Here is a 17,987-nt window from a genome sequence, read left to right as displayed (position 1 = left end):
TGTCCTTCGTCTCCAAATCTGAAAATAAGAACATGTCATCACCTAATGAAAGATGATGAATCAGAAATACGTATTGTGGCTGATTAAAACTGTTCTATATATGTGACTAGACTCATTACAAATGTAACAGTCATAAAGAATAGTTTTTAGCAGAGTACGACATCTTTTCTTTTACCACACACACACACACACACACACACACACACACACACACACACACACACACACACACACACACACACACACACACACACACACACACACACACACACACACACACACACAACACACACACACACATCACACCTCCCAAATCAGAACGACCAGTACATAACAAAACCTAAACTATTTGTAAAAAAATGTTTCTCTGTCACTAATACAGAATTATTCAACATTTTCAGCATTCAAATATTATTGTGGGTTCTGTATACACATAAATAAAACAAATAAATATGATTGCATCACAAAGTTTTATGCCTTTTATGCAAATGTCAGCTCTAGATATGGAAACCGATGAAGCAACAGTTGATGAACAGACAACAATGTCCAACAAAATAGAGACCCCAAATACCTTCAGGAGATGTTGAGAAGGTTGAGATTTGCCAATGAGGTTGACGCTGCCAGCTCCTCTAATAATAATAATGATTGATTGATTTATGATTTTATGATTTACACTCTGGCAATCGGCAACTGCCGTTCTTCCTTGCCAGAGCAGTACAAAATAAACAAATACACTATAGCTAGCTAACAAGTACAAAACTAAACACACAGATACAAAACAAAAGACATGGACAAAAGTACACAATAATATAACAGACAAACTGAAACACGTGCATTCACAGAACAATTAATAGTTAGTTACACCTGCAATATCTTGACTACACATACATAGCTATGGCTAGTGGATATAAATTTTATCATTTCATGAAATCTCATTACAATAATATTAAGGGTTGCGAGGGTGATAAAAACAAACAAAAAATGGATGAAAGACATCATTATGCTGTTGTGGTAAGAGCATTTGGTTTGTAAATATTGTTTTGGGCATACTACTAACAGTATAACACATTGTGCAGTAGTTCAACCATAAGACATTATTATAAAGCCTAACTGAGGATATCCCATTGCTTACTTGGTAAGGTTTATGCCACCTGTCAGTGGACTCAGTGGAGCCCTTGAAATGTGAATAATTATGCTATCCTGATCTTCCAAGTTTTAATTTGATAAAGAATGATGTACTTCTAGTACATTTACTGCACTCAACACCAACTTATCTTCCAGTTGTGAACAGTGATCATGAGTGATAATCAAAAGCTAATGTCCCAGAAACTATTGAATATGAACTAATTAATTGGTGGTTAATTAAAGAACTACATAGCCATACCAAATAATTATAAATAAATACTGTAGGAACAACCTTCAGCAGATCAGAGTTACTCTCACCTATATCATTAATATATACAACAAATATCACATATTATTAAATATGTACACTATTAGTCTACATTTGCTACTTGTGCAAAAGTTGATGATTATGTAAACATTTTAGAACTTGAAACCAGCTCGCATTCATTCACATCCATCTCCAAGTTAAACATGATCATTATAAGGTGCTTCAGATATTCAGTTACTCCCATTAGACCAATTAAGAACAATATTTAGCGATACATGGTGTGCTATGATTTGCATTAATGCCACTTATAATTGATAATAGAAATGAAATATAAAATATTATCACAATACCAATACAACAGATAGGGAAGAACTGCAAGAACAATTTATGATAGAATACAATGCTACAATATGAGTTATGCTCTTACACATAACATCAGTATATATAAATATCTAATCCAAAACAGCCAAGCTGTAAAAAAAGTGTGTGGCCCTCAAAAAGGCTATGGTGAAAAAAGATGTGAAATCCAAGGTGGCAGCCAAGAAATGGCTGTGATGGTAGGCTAATGGTAAAAATTTTAATAAGGACGATTCAGGTGAATTTTGGTGCTGCTTGACCATAGCCTTTTTGAGGGCCACAAACTTTTTTTACAGCTTGGCTGTTTTGGATTAGATTTCACTTCTTTTTGTATTTGTATACCCACAAAGCCAGCCTATGGCCGGCTTTGGAGCTTTTTAAACTTATCTTTTTTTCTTTACCACAGGAAGAAGAAAAGATAAAGCAGATTTTAAATACTTTAAATATTTCTGATTTTATCAGTAAATGTACAAATGTATATATATATATATATATATATAATATATATATAATACGTATATTTATTACAGAACTCTCTTCATGGTGGTTTCTTTGTAACTGAACACTCTACAAGGTGACTTCTTCTAGCTGATCTCTCTACAGGGTGATTTGTTTGTAGCTGAATTCTGTGCAGGCAATTTGTTTGCAGCTAAACTCTCTACATGATGATTTCTTTATAGCTGAACTCTCTACAAGGTGACTTCTTCTAGCTGATCTCTCTACAGGATGATTTGTTTGTAGCTGAACTCTCCACAAGGTAATTTCTTCTAGCTGATCTTTGTACAGGATGAATTGTTTGTAGCTGAACTCTACAAGGTAACTTCTTCTAGCTGATCTCTGTGATTTGTTTGTAGCTGAACTCTCTACAGGTGATTTGTTTGCAGCTGAACTCTCTACATGATGGTTTCTTTGTAGCTGAACTCTCTACAAAGTAACTTCTTCTAGCTGATGTTTCTACAGGGTCACTAGTTTGTAGCTGAACTCTCTACATGGTGGTTTCTTTGTAACCGAACTCTCTACAAGGTAACTTCTCCTAGCTGATCCTTCTACAGGGCTTGTTCTCTACAGGTTGGCTTGTTTTGTAGTTGTGTACTCAAATAGAGTATCTTATCAATGTAGCTGAGTGCTCTGATAGGGTGACTGTACTATTAGACTATCTCTCAATTGTGCACTTGCTACATGTAGTTGGCTTCACTTTATAACTCAGTGGCTTTACAAATATTATGAATGATGCTCAAAATTTGTGCAACTACCCAATAGGTTTTTCCTGCAATCATCTATATCTAACAAATAGTCAATTCCAAACCAGCTTTTGTGCTATTTGCTCCCACATTTCACAATACCCAGTGCCAACACAGCAGAGAAGGACTGCAAGAGCAATTCATAGAAGCATACAATTGTTAGTTAGATAACTATTATGGTGTTACAACGTACACAGTAGCAGTATGAATAATCTCATTATGAGAGCAAATGCACTGCAGCTATAATTCTCTAGTGACTTCAATTAACATACGTACATCCACTACAATATGGCTGCTTCTTCTTTTCTCAGTAGCTACTACATACAAAGCTGTCACATGGCACTCTTTGATATAAATCATATACACATCTGTGTTGATATAAAAGTGCTGACTAATTATGGGGGAACATTTGTGGTTCAATGTACATAGATATTTCCCTGGTATTGGTGACTATAATAACTCCCACTTGTACTTTTCTGTTATTTATAGCTGTTGGGATTAAAAATGATGTTCGGTGTTTCTTACTGTTTTGTAGCACTGTGTAAACAGCTGAAAATGAAGCATAATGGTCACTACACATTTCAGTTATATTAATTGTTGGGACACGCATTCAGATAAACTTTATGGCATGCCTGTCACCATTGTTTCTTTTGATGTGGTATCAGTCATACGTATGTTATAAAAAAGAAGTAAAAGGAAATGTAGGGTATTTTAAGTTGGATTAGGGATCAATAAAAAGGCAGCAAAACAAGGGAATAGCTAAAAAGTATTATAGTGAAACAAGAGAGGTTGTCTACAGGGACGGATGTAGGGGGAGGGCTAAGGAGGCTGTAGCCTCCCCCCTCCTTTCTAAGTTAGTACTTGGCCAATAAAACCCTAGATCTTTTATGTGTATCAAAAGCAGGCTTATTTTTCAGGAACTATGCATCACTACCAACACAAATAATGTCTATGTAACTATACCTATTGTTCAACTCTGTTCCAGGAGAGTATAGCTTCCTTTTCGTCAAGAGTTCTTCAAGAAAACGTTTCAATTGTGCATTGAATGTAAAGTCTATGAATGTAAATCTGTATCAGTTACGTACCTTCTGATATGATCCCATGCTGTGGGTTATGGTGCTGGTATTTGTAGTTAGCTATAGATCAGTCTTCATAACCCGGCAGATCTAGAAATAAGTTGTCTATCACAACAGCAAATTCAGAACCTCATAAACGCAAATATAGTTGCACTTTGCTAAGGATTTCCAGTGGACTAGCTAATAGCTACTAGTGCCCTTCACTGCATTCTGCTTTTCAGTACACTTTATTGGTGTTAAGACTAATAAAGTGTCACTATATAGGCTAAGGAGCATACATAGCTACTAATAATTGTGACGTTCAACACTTCTACTACTACTACTACTTACAGTAGCTATACATGTTTCTGCCTCTGTTTAGCTATACATGTTTCTTCCACACATTATTCCACAATGGCTTCCCCTATTGTCTGGCTTTGTTTGGTCATGCATTGTCAACTTTGGGTGTACATGCAGCAAGGGACGTGGTGAAAGGCTTACAAAACACTCTAATATAGTGCATGCCTTGGCATAATCATTATCTGTGTGTCTGTTTCTAATTTTTGCTGGCATTATTGTCATGTCTGGTGCCTTCAGTAGTGATGGCATATACAATTAGCCATGGATTTAATTAATTAATTAATATATTTACTTGTATGCTGACAACTGTAACATGTGTTGCTGTTTTGCAGTATGTGCTGGACTGTGATGTTATGCACTGTATGCATGTGTGTGTGCATGTGTGCATGTGTGTGTGTGTGTGTGTGTGTGTGTGTGTGTGTGTGTGTGTGTGTGTGTGTGTATGTGTGTGTGTGTGTGTGTGTGTGTGTGTGTGTGTGTGTGCGTGTGTGTGTGTGTGTGTGTGTGTGTGTGTGTGTGTGAGAGAGAGATAGACGTAGAGAGTAAGAAAGCTAACTACTGTGTATGAGTGTTTGGTTAAATGGAGGGAATTTCCCTGGTTATGGGCAGTTAAATGCAGGGAATTCCCCTGGTTATGTGGTGTATCAGCGGATTATGACTATGTTCTCGATATGAAACTCCTGTGGTATAGTCCTTCGAGGCTTTATTATGTTGTTAATTGAAAATTGTTACTTTAAAAATTCAGGTAAATAAAATTTGCCAGCCTATGTCAATATCAAATCAGCTAAAGTCAGGTATAATTTTGATGTTTAGGTGACCACAGTTCAGATTAGATGCTTTTCGTAGCTTGAAATGTTTTTACCTGTATGCAATGCAGTAGTATTACTTCAACCCATACAAATTGTATTGGAAATATATTAATTAAATTGCCAGGCTTAAACAGCAGAATTTTTCTGGTTTTCTAATGCTTAATGAGATAATATTAGGTGGCTGACAACTTTTGGTGCTATTCAGCAGTAGCACTCTATTCACTGCTGCGCTATGTTGCCTTATATTTGTGTTCCCATATGTCATTAATACATTTTTTTGTGTCTTGAATAATAGCCTGATGACCACCAAAAGTTGGCAATGGGTGGTATTTAGAAACAGCATCCTTCATGCAGACTGCAAAATCATCACAATCAAACTTGTGTAATGTTCAGTGATGAATTCCAAATGGTCTTACATTGGAAGAATTGTGAAAATACTTACCCCAGCTTCAACATCAACAGATTTAAGGCAGACTCACTAGACCATCATCTTCTAAAGATCATGATGTGTGAAATAATCTACTCTAACCTTCCAATGGGATCCAACAACACTATTTTTATCAGTAAGATAGACAGTTGAGGCTGTTGAAGAGGAGCTGATGCATTTTGGTATATAGCTAGCTATATCTAAATGCTTGGTAGCTACAAATGAGAAGATTATGATATTATGCATGCATGATAGCTACTCAATGCTATTGCAATCAGTCTTGATTTAATGGAAAAGTAAAAGTGTTTTGATAAATTGAAATTCCATTATTTTCCACTGAAAAACTGCTAAAAACACTCTCAGATTCACCTTTAGAGGGCCTAATTTTCAAAAATTTCCTGTGGGGCATGCCCCCAGGCTGGCATGCTTTGCATACTAATGTAGTCATTATTCCAAATAGCTAATTTGACCATGGATACTATATGAACCTTACCACTAGGGCCTTGTGAGAAAGCTTGGTATCTTCTAATGCCTGGCTAGTTGTCTATGTCCCTGTCCAGCTTAGCCCCTCTTTCAAAAAATCCTATATCCGCCCCTAGTCTATACCTGGAGACATACTAATGGATATTTAATTCCTATACTTCAGTCTATATCCATGACTGAAATATGGGGATTCAATGTCCACTAGTATATCTGCAGGTATAGACAACCTCTCTTGTTTCATTACTCATTTCTTTTGATCCCTAATCCTACTTAAAATTCTAATATTTTCATTTTATTCCTTGTGTAAAATATACTGTCAGTACTTTTGATACTGTATTGCATTTTTTCCAAGTGGATTTTTTTTTGCAGACCATGAAAAATTTCCTCTCAAAATTTGCTGCTTGATCAAAACATTAAAGTTTTCCTCCAGTGGCAATTTGTAATAACTTCTCTGTTGAAAATGACATGATATATGCAGATGGTATTTACATTAACTGTGTATATAGCTTGCCCAACACTGTATGTCATTGTATCTGTTTACCTACCTGCATACACATAGAGTTGTCTGTCAGTGCTCATGCATAGCAATAGATGCAATGATGATGGTCAACTACAATGAACTGGAACTGAACTGGATTGTCCTTATGATGGCTTTTGGTGATGGTGATTATGGCCAAGAATGCCAATACGCACAATAGATATGCTGCAGCACCAAATTATTAATAGTATACATTGTATAAAATTATGTAACCACTAGAGTTAAACAAACATTCCCTGTTTGAATAGCTGTTCTACAAGGGAATTACAGAGGAGAGTCAATTACTCAAACACCACAAACATCAACTATCAAAATGTCAACAGTGTCTGTTCAATTAGAGTATTACAATGTTGTGTACTATTGGAACAAGTGAATGGTCATCATATATTTACTTGACTGAATTACGTATGCTTTTCTGGACACTTGTGTGATTTAACTGACCTGTACAGAAACAGTGTTTGATTTTATGTCATACTAACACCCTTTTCTGTGCAATAGTAAGATAGCCTACACTGTAACTATCTCAAATGTTCAATGTGGTATTTGAATTTGATAAGTCCATGTCCCAACTTATGTGTAAATACAATTTTCAATAATATAATTACAGAGGTTAGTTAGATTTCAGTACTCAAATTTAATTGGCTAAACAACAAAGTCTGTAAATCCCATAGTCCCACACATGTCTGTACAGAAACAACACTCCCTTAGACAATACTAAACATTGTAACATTAGCAAGGTGTGCCATGTAAAATGGTCTCGGGTGAGGCAGGTAAGTTTGTTATACACATTTTTGTTGGTTACAAACAGCTGCAAATTAAACATTAATAATTTAATTGAACTCTGAAAGGGTCTATGTGAAATTTAGTTACTTTTGAACCTGTAATGGCTTCGTCATGCACAACAGCACAAAGCCTACTAGCTTGATACTACATAAATGAGCATGTAGACTTCTCACTTTAATTGTTCATCTTATATTTATTGACAGTATTACATCAATTGGTACTGTTGTTAGATACGTATGTTATTTCCTTGTCTAATTGTCAAGAGATAAAATGTACAGTTGCATGATTAGTCCAGCTCCTGGAAATAATATAATAATTACTATGGTATCATTGCTTAAATAATGTAAGTCTTCATGAACTGTTTTATAGGAAAAGATTAGACTAGACATAGAACGATGATGTTGTAATGTTGTCCATCCCAATTCATCTATCATGGCTGACACACGTATTGCTCTGTGTTTGCCAGATACGCTAACCTGCTAAATAACTAACTACAATATCATTATTATATCTACTCTATATATTTAATCATTAGGAATAATAACCAAATCACCCACATAATATTCCATTGAATGGGATAGTCACAACAAATACAGTACCTTTGTGTCGGTACACATGAAGACATGCTTTACAAACACTAGCTAAACGTATTTGTAAAATGTTACTATAACTTGACATAATTATATGAATTAGTTCTTGTGAGAAAAAAATTGTTCTGACATGCGCATGAACCAGCACTTATAAGACTTTCTATCTATATAGCCAACAGTATAAATTGATGAACGCTCAGCCAATCCACCATATGTTCTGCCATTTTCATTGTATTCACATCTATTTGTGAAAAGATGGATTGTTTCAAACAGCTGTTAATCTTCAGTATTCTGGTTTCCGTTGCTGATATGGTAAGGATATTTCCAGCTGTGGGAACCCTGATACTTTCATGATTGGTTATTGAATGTTAAATAGCTTTATTTGTGTTATTAGGTATTTGGTGATGAATCATGGAGTCCCTGTTCTAGAACTTGTGGTATAGGAATCATGCAAAGGATCATCCCTTGCCAGTAAGCTTAACAGCAATGTTACCAATTAGAAGTGTTTTAGTGATACCTGTGTGCAGCCAGCTGTTGCTCTTGTTAGTGTTATTGTTTACAAATGTGTGTAATTGACTCTAACTTAAAATTCGACAGTTTGACTGCTAATTTGTTTCATGGTGTTAAAGTAAACAATTCAACAAGACTGAAACACCACAGCAGTCACAACACAAAGTTAAATGAATTTGCCATCTGATTTATAAACATGACACTGCAGGTCCTCAGTACATGTCAGAAACAGACTTACACATGAGTGTATTTATATTAATGCCACACTTGTACTCTTAGAAATGATGGATGCAATGAAACAAGGAAAGAGTTCCAGGTTTGTAATGTGAAGGTAAGAATTTATATAAGTTGTATAATGTTCCATAAGGCCTACACTCAATAGTAACTAAATTAGCTTTTATGATTGTAGCAACATGTCTGAAACTTTCTACTCACAAATTCTTAAGAAATTTTGTGAATTGAAAGCAATTTGACTTGTATACATGCTGTGGGTTTCTTTGCAGCAGATATGACTCCCATGACCTATGTATACATAGACTGGTTGGAGACAGTGGTATTGAAACTGAAAATTGACGCTGAAATTGAAAAAAAATATTGGACACTTAAATTGGTCACTACCAGAAGTCACCTCTTTGCAAAGACCACCTACATGGTGTACTTTGTGATTGTAACCATATTTTGTAGACCTCATACACTGTAGGAGCCTTAATAATATAATTAAACTGTGCTACACATCAGCTCCTTGAGTGACCTACACACACCACACACACATGCATGTATGTGCGCGCACGCACACACGCACACACACGCACACACACACACATACACACACAAACAAACAAACCATGCGCATCCTTTAAGATGTATTTATGTACTGAGTATTAAGTAGTGCTGATAGGTTGGTTGGTCTTCCATTAATATTTTAGAAGTGTGCAGGTGGCAATGCTGACTTCAGGAGCGAGCAATGTAAGACATTTGGAGAGCAGTTAATACCATTCATTAATAAAACTGATCCCTGCAAACTGCTGTGCAACTTACCAGATCAGAAGCCTGTAGAGAATGGCTTAGTTGTGGATGGAACATCTTGTCTCTCCAATAGTATATGTGTTGATGGAGAATGTGTGGTAAGTTACGTGGAAATATAACCAACATCCCATCTTACACTTGTCTAATAATGTTCATAGCCTATTGGCTGTGATGGTGCTCTTGGATCAGAGAAAACAACTAACAAGTGTGGAACATGCTGTGAATTGTGTATAAAGCTACCATGTAAATTTGAGGATTTTTCTGCCAATGGTATGAGATGTCTTATATTTATATGAAGTGTAGTTATTGAGTATACACAGGTTATCACACTGTGCTGCCATCTGAATCTAGAAATATAAGCATTGCTTTGGGTAAATCATCTTGTGACTTTAAAGGTGACATGGTTGTTCAACTGAATAATGATATACATAATACCATTCTTTGTAGCTATTAGCAATTCTGCAAAGTCTCACCAGTTTAACAGTAGTCATTCAGACGTTTCTATATCAGGGACATTGTTTACAATTGTTAATAATAAGTTAACTGCTGAAGGCCCACTTCAATCCCCTGTCACCATTGAGGTATGCAGAATGATTAATTGTAATAAAACATTGGTGAACATTCTTTAGATTCATTGTCCTAACTACAAAATACAGTGCAATTATCACATGACTGTCCATGATCCATATGAGTTCAGAATTCCAATTTTCTATGAATGGGTGCGAGGAAAGAATTTCTCTCCTTGTTCCCAGACTTGTGGAAAAGGTACGCATACAAGCAATTATAATTTTATTCACTCTTCTTTTACTCTATCTTTCCAGGAATTCAAATACAAGAGATATATTGTAGTGTACATGGTAGCAACACAAGAGTTCCAGATTTAGAATGTTTGATGAATAGTGAAAGACTTTCTCCTACAATTCGATTTTGTGATCAGCCAGCATGTCCTTCTGAGTTAGTGTAATTGGTATTATTAATGATGTTACAGATCAATTGCTGTCACAGATGAAGTCTATCTTAGTAGTTATAGATGTGTGCAGTGGTGTGGGCTGTGTTTCCCCTAAATAAATATTTTACTCTCAATGATTGAGATATACTCTAATTGGAAGTCATGATCACATATTCTAATACAACTATCAGGTGTTATGTTTATGCTTAAAATCACTTTAAATTTGAGTACAAAAGTTTCATAGGTGGGACACGTCCCTAGCTACTTAAGCATGTTAGTAGAATGTGCATTGAGCCCCCCCAACTTTCAAGGTTTCCTCCACCTCTAGTGTGGTCAATTAATTCATAGTTCCATGGTTATCATCACTTCAATTATATAAGCAGCCCTTGTGGTTATTATTTTAAGCCAGATGGCATATGTAACTGGGTCTGGGAAAACCGATTTTATTGCCCATGACAGCAGATTTAATTTTTCACCAAGAACATAGAGTTAAAATTAAATGAATAAACTGTCAAATAGACTTGAATAGTTTGCTAATGCTGGCTGCTTATTCCAAGCACAGTGGCAATCCGCATGAGCAGTCTGGGGCCCTAATGGCTGTATGTGGCTGTATAGCTCTGTGGTGTTGAATAATTAAAGACCTGTGCTGTAAATTTCCTTTCATTTTAGCCAGTTTTGAAACCTGAATGGCCCATATAACTTGGCCTATTCATCCCTACACCTTCCTCTTTAATTTTTTAAAAACAGCCCATTACCCTCCTCCGGTCCCACTTCCCACCCCTTTTGGAGCTTGCCTGATACAGGTTTAAAAACTATCTAATATGGTGGTAAACTTAACTTTTGGCTACTTATACAGTGGATGCTCTGGAAGGTAAGGAATTGGTGTAAAACATGTGAAAATTTAGTACACTTAACTTCATCTGTTGGCAAGCTGTGCTACAATGCTCTAAATACTGAAAACCAGTATTTCTCAATACATTTAAATAGGTGATTAGACTGGTTTTCCCAGACTTGGTCACATATGGACGCGTTATACACATTATAGAAATTGTATAATATTCAATTTAGATGGATGCACTCCGATTGGACACAATGTTCAAAGAGTTGTGGAGGAGGGAACATGACAAGGAATGTTTCATGTGCACAAGTGTACCGAGATAAAGTAGAACCAATCCAGACTCCAGGAAAGTGTGACAATGAAACAAAGCCAGAATCACAAGATGAATGCAATAATCACCCTTGTCACAACCACTGGAACACAGGAGACTGGAACAGAGTATGTAACACAACAAATACTACTTCATGTTGCTCATTTCAATTGCATTTAGTGTTCTGTTGATTGTGGGGAAGGAATTCAAAGAAGAAATGTCACATGTAGGGATGCTATGGAAGACAAGATACACAGAGACAATTGTAGTTTGCTGGCAAAACCTCATACAGAGAGATCATGTGCTGGAAACATGTGTATTCATAAGTGGATCAAATCTAATTGGACCAATGTATGTTACTGGGCGCCACAAGTATCATGTATTACCATGGTTACAGAAATTTTAAACTTATAATTTAGCAACATAGCTGCATATTGCTAAAATTAGGACATACCATTATAGTAGAAGCATTCCATAAAGTTAGGCCTTCTAAAGTTGAATTTGAAAGTGATACACTAATAAATTCTTGACTGTTACGATTTTGGGTAACCAGTTTCATACCCCACCTGGAGCTGCCCCTGATATAGCTGATTGATCAACATGATGACATGTGCTTGCCATTTAATGGTGAATAATCTAATTCCTCCATAGTGCTCTGTGAATTGTGGTGAAGGTGTTCAGACCAGGCATGTAAACTGTACTGAAAATGGAACAATCGTAGATGACATTGTTTGCCTTGAGAATATTCCAGATTCTAAATCAATAGAAGAAAGAACTTGCCAGGGACCTTTTTGCAATGGAATGTGGGTTGCTGAAAACTGGCCAAAAGAAGTAAGCACTGTTCCTTAGCTGCAGTACATGTAATTTTGTTAAAATACAGTGTGTAACTCCAAGATGTGGGGAAGCAGGTGTGAGATACAGAAATGTCCATTGTATATATAATGGAAAGACTGCTAAAGAGCATGGCTACATTAAGTGTAATCCGGCAAAAGAACCATCACATACACAAACATGCTACAAGACCGAAGGATGCCATCCAGAATGGCACACATCAGACTGGAGCTCAGTAAGTATGGACACAATGGAATAATAGTGAAGTTTTATTCTTATAGTGTAGCAAAACTTGTGATGGTATACAGACAAGAACATTACACTGCAAGGTTGGAAATGCAACACTTCCTGATGAAAGATGCCCACACAATACTAAACCTGGTGTGGTACAAGCATGTAGTCCAAAGTGTCCATTTACTGCAGAATGCTTGATGGAATTTTGTCACAAACATAATATATCACCATGCCAAAAGGAATGCTGCAATCAGTGTGAACAAATGATACCATCATTGTCACCACTGGCTCGACACGTACTTTGTGACAGACCCTGCTGTACAGGTACCCTATCCTGGAAGAATAAAGGCGCTTGTACAGACTTCATGTAATTAGTATATTGCATGAAACTGCTGTTATCACAACCCCCTTGAATCATATGAAGCAATTTTGTTTTGTATTACATTTTCTATAGCTGTATTTTATATTGCTCATATACGCAATGATAGTTTATCATTCAGAATTGTGAATTGACAACTTTAATTTGTACTAGCGTTCTCTGAAAAAAGAACACCTCTTGCTATCAACTGTTCTTTTGACCAACATTAATTTGTTTAGATATGTGTCTTACTCATAACTATTGTTGTGCCATTTATAATCAAGGGCGGATTTAGGGAGGGTGCTTTGGGTGCAGAAACACCCCCCTCCAAACGTTTACCATGTGCAAGCTAGGAAGCTTCTAGAAGTTGCAGTATAGATGCAATTGCATCTTATACGTATGCATGGGCAATGAAAAGATGGAAAGAATGGCTAATCTTTACTTAGGATTACTAAGAGGGGTTCAAAGTATACTTTTGGTGTGAGACTTACCTAAAAGCTGCTAAAAATCGAAATACTCTAATAGAATAGTCAACTACTCTAATAGAACATCCATCATAATGCTTTTTTTGTTTTTTTAAGAAGTTGCCAGTGTGTTTTCTTGACCTGTGCACTACTATCTTACCATTGCTCCAAACATCCTGCCATATACTAATCACTTTCTGAGAACAACTTCTGCTTAATATTATAGTGGGTATTTTCAGTTGTTGCTACATTGATGCTTGGGTCGACATGCTTAAGTAAAACTGTTAATATCTTATCATATATACAGTTAACAAGGCTGTAGTATCTGAGAAATGTTTGTTTTTGCTTTATCAGTACCAAAGTTCCTTGCTGCATTTATCTGAATCTAGCATCAATTAAAGCTAATAAAATTTAATGTTATACAGGGTTTGCACTCCCAAATCCCTTGAAGCTCAACTTTATAAGCTCAAATGATACCACAGTATTTACGCTGTCATGTTATGTAAGTGACTTTGGACTCTGGTTGTAAAAACTTAATATGGTGATCGGGCCATATAGTTGTAAAAGGTCAAATTGAAATAGTAACAGAACAGTTTGTGGCTATATATACTACAAAGTTGAAGTTATTTTTGTGTGCATTTTAAATCTCTACAGTGACCTTAAGATCCAATGCTGTGTATGTCTTTGACAATCCACTATTATGTATTGCCTTATAACCCAATAGCATTTAAAAGTATAGTTCTGTTTTTCTAAAACTGCTTACAACTGAACTCATCCATCTTGTACCCCCACAATCTTTCAGTACAATATAGTATTTGGTTAAAAATAGCTTCCAGACTCAATCTTGTGATAGCTTTATATATTCCAAAAATTTCCAGAGGGAGCATCACCCCAGACCCCCCTATCTGGAAAATTGTACATAATTATGCATACTCTACACACTGTATGGTGAGTGTATACTTGCCACCTCAAGCCCCCTCTTCATTGTTACTGTTTGGACATTATAGTTTGAGCCATGAGACTGTAAAGCACACTATTGAGCCAAGCAATACACTAAATTTAGCGATCTTGCATATTGATGGATTTGCAATATAATTTTTATTAATTCGGAACTGATGTAATCAATTAGCAAAAAACCAAACTCTAAAATTGTTAAATTAAATGTACCGCTAAATTAAGGTGTTGCTTCAAACACAAAATTAATAACCAGTATTGATCATGTGTAGCTGCATCCTTCTCTTTCCTTTTCTTTAATTTATTAAAGAGTACATTTTAAGTCACTGGTTGTACCCTTATATGATAGCTAGTAGCTATTACAACTGTTCTGGAATATTGGTGTCATTTCATCATTATTACACTTAGGTAACTCACAATGCTTTACAAGCATTATGAATCACTTAAACAAAGTGGCATCATTTTTCAGTCAAACATATTGCCAAATTTTAATACTGAATAGGCTAAATTTGCAAAAATTTTCTGTGGGGGCATGCCCCAGACCCCCTAGATAGAACGTGTTCCACATGTTGAGTGTGCTTCTCACACTATAGCTAGTTGTATTAACCAATTGTCACTTTTCTTAGCCAACCAACCATTATGTTAGCACCCCCCCCCCCCTTCTGAAATCCTAGATCCGCCCCTGATAATGGCATGGATTCAAGCACAACAGGCTATCAAAAGCATTGAGCAGTATGCCAGCATAATAGGAAATTTATGTACATGCCAAAAGAAAAATAATGGTAATGATGCATTTCATAACAAAAAAATGGATTAGACTGATTATTCATAATTGTCAAATGTTCTAATACAGCAGTCGTTCTATACAATTCAATGTGGATGTCAGATATCTGGATAGAAAATTGCTATGGGTTTCAGCCCTCTACCAACATCTATATATAATTCACACTTTCATTGCGACAGACCCGAAACACATGGCAAAAATCTTGTAATGTTTTCAGGGGTGATTGTCATAACACAGGGGTAGCTGTTAATTACAATTTTAGAATTGAATATATATTTGGCAGCAGTGTACGTAGCTAAGCTAATCCAATTATATTGTACATTATAGAATATGAACAGCTGGTTTGTAATTCATAATAAGAAAAGCTGCCATGAATTTGTGATAAGTTGTCATTTGTATGCAGGGTGTTTATTATGATACGAACCTGTACTAACACACTCAAAACTATGCATAATACAAGTGAAATATTGATCAATTTTACTCACTTGTGATTGAAAACTAGTACTGAGTATTATATTACACTAGTTATAGTGTAATATAATACTCAGTACTAGTTTTCAGACTAGTACTGAGTATTATTGATCAATGTTTTTTTTTTCCTTACTTTGGCCCCTTTTCTGTTACACCTTTTCAGTCAGTCTGTAAGTCAAGTCATTAGGTCTAAGTCCCTGAAATTAGGTTAGGTAATCCTAAGGCTGCAGCACATGTTGCTGTCAGACCTTCAGTGCTGGTCACTGTAAAGTGCTAATAATAATAAATACTGAGTATTATATTAGACTAGTATTATATTAGACTAGTACTAGTTTTCAGACTAGTACTGAAAACTAGTACTCAGTACTAGTTTTCAGTACTATAGTTAGGGTTCCAGACTGTAGTTGCTTGGTCTGCTAAAGCGTAACTTGAGGACATCATCTATTCACCTTAGAGAGAGAGAGCCTACCTTAGCCTAGTACGCCCTAAACTTGAATATGCAACTACAGTCTGGAACCCTCATTTAACAACTGACAAGATCGCTTTAGAAAAAGTTCAGAGGCGTGCTGCACGATATGTCAAAGGTATATACTCCTATCATGCTAGTGTAACACAGATGGTTAAGGAACTTAAGTGGGAATCACTAGAGTCTCGAAGAGAACAGCTCTCCTTAACTATGCTATACAACATTCTTAAACAAAATGTCTATTAACCACCTGAATACATACCTGAGTTTCATCTACAGACATCACAGTACCAGCTACAGACCAGATCATGCCATATTATTATTATTATTATTATTATCAATTTTGTCAAAAGACCGGGTTGTACAAAAGGACAAGCCTGTAGGCGTACTTCCCACAAAAAGCACATACACACCAGAAATTACAAAAACAATGACATAAGCAAATACACCTGTAAAACAAAACTACTACAAGAACAAAAATAAATACTAACAAAACAAGAACATTAAGTAGCTATACAGAAAATTCAAAAAAGAAAACGACGGAGGGCTAAACGGAACAAGGGTGGCTGTTTAATTCGCAGGATGGTATGGGGTATGGTATTCCACAGAAATGGGCTGTTCACAAAGAAAGAGTAAGTTAAACGAAACGAATTGATAGACGATGTCACAGGCCGGAGAGATAGAGGGTGCATGACACCTTGTGGGAGCTTGGGACAACTGAAAATGTTCACTAAATGGTAAGGAATTCCTGTGGTAGAGACTATCATGAATGCAACAAATAGTAAAGTAGTTGTGACGCTGTTGAATGGTAGACCACTTAAATGCTTGTTCAGACTCATCGAACCATTTTGTAACACTGACACCTACAAATACTCCTTTATACCATCAACATCAAGGCAATGGAACGTACTACCTCGCTACATCTTTGAAGCAGAAAACACTGAAATATTCAAATCTCTGCGGCTACGTATTTTGCAATCAATAGCTAACATTATTTATTATATTATATCTGTGTAGCTGTATTCCGAGGGGTCCGCCACGCTTTAAATCTAATTTATCTGAGATTCAAATCTCTTAGAATCCCCATGCAATCTACAAGAATCTTCTCAAATCTCCGAATCTCTGTGAAATCTGCCAAATCCATTAAAATCCATGGAATCTTTAAAATCTTCCTAACCTTCGTGACAATCTTTTACAATCTTTAAAATCTCGCTGAAATCTTTGAATCTGAGACTACCACAATCAAATCTTAATCTTCTTGTTAGTAAATTTCAGTAAACGTTTGGATATTTTACTCTAGCTCTTGCTTGTTAACACGTATTCTTGCACCTAGGCCTGTTCGTCCACGCGTACTGTGCGATTATTGGGTTCTTGCAGTCTACGTATATTGCCAGAGATATAGCCAGTTGTTCCCGAGGTTGTTTCTTCTTCGCAACGCCTTTAGCTACTTGACGAACTCGTTGGGACAAGCTAGTTAGTGACCCTGACTCGGATCTTTGTTAGGTGAGTCTACATACTGAATTCACACCTGTGAAAAGAGTGAGCATGGTGCATGTACGGATTCATATTGCTCCTGACATAATAGCCAAGATAAAACTCCAATAGCTAACAGCTACATCTCTTTAGTGAGCTCTTTAGCTAAATCAGGAGTAGCTAGCATGTCTCGTCAATATTCACATTCTTGAAAATCATCATGCAGTAATTATAATCAACACATCTCAATCTCTATATTCTAGATATAGTATAGACCTTGATA

The 17,987-nt window shown here is 36.1% G+C and overlaps 1 protein-coding gene across 1 annotated transcript; it reads left to right on the top strand.

Annotated features, from left to right (window-relative positions):
• The first annotated feature begins 9,991 nt into the window (after positions 1-9,991).
• Positions 9,992-13,148, top strand: LOC136259592 (A disintegrin and metalloproteinase with thrombospondin motifs 9-like). The gene is made up of 8 exons (XM_066053429.1): positions 9,992-10,153; positions 10,202-10,337; positions 10,394-10,526; positions 11,590-11,797; positions 11,850-12,020; positions 12,321-12,500; positions 12,550-12,735; positions 12,782-13,148. Exons 1-8 carry the CDS (start codon positions 9,992-9,994, stop codon positions 13,103-13,105), a joined length of 1,500 nt encoding a protein of 499 aa, XP_065909501.1. The 3' UTR covers positions 13,106-13,148.
• The last annotated feature ends 4,839 nt before the right edge of the window (positions 13,149-17,987 follow it).

The sequence above is a fragment of the Dysidea avara genome, chromosome 1, assembly GCF_963678975.1.
Source record: "Dysidea avara chromosome 1, odDysAvar1.4, whole genome shotgun sequence".
Lineage (NCBI taxonomy): Eukaryota > Metazoa > Porifera > Demospongiae > Dictyoceratida > Dysideidae > Dysidea > Dysidea avara.
The sequence above is the reverse complement of the archived record's forward strand: the minus strand, read 5'-3'. Positions and strand labels throughout refer to the sequence as shown.

What these genes read in the sequence shown, in the direction of transcription:
- LOC136259592 (XM_066053429.1), top strand. Translation starts at nt 9,992, where the DNA reads ATGATATACATAATACCATTCTTTGTAGCTATTAGCAATTCTGCAAAG. An exon ending in TTCCCAGACTTGTGGAAAAG is followed by an intron (nt 10,338 to 10,393) that starts GTACGCATACAA and finishes CTATCTTTCCAG; the next exon opens with GAATTCAAATACAAGAGATA. An exon ending in TCAAATCTAATTGGACCAAT is followed by an intron (nt 12,021 to 12,320) that starts GTATGTTACTGG and finishes ATTCCTCCATAG; the next exon opens with TGCTCTGTGAATTGTGGTGA.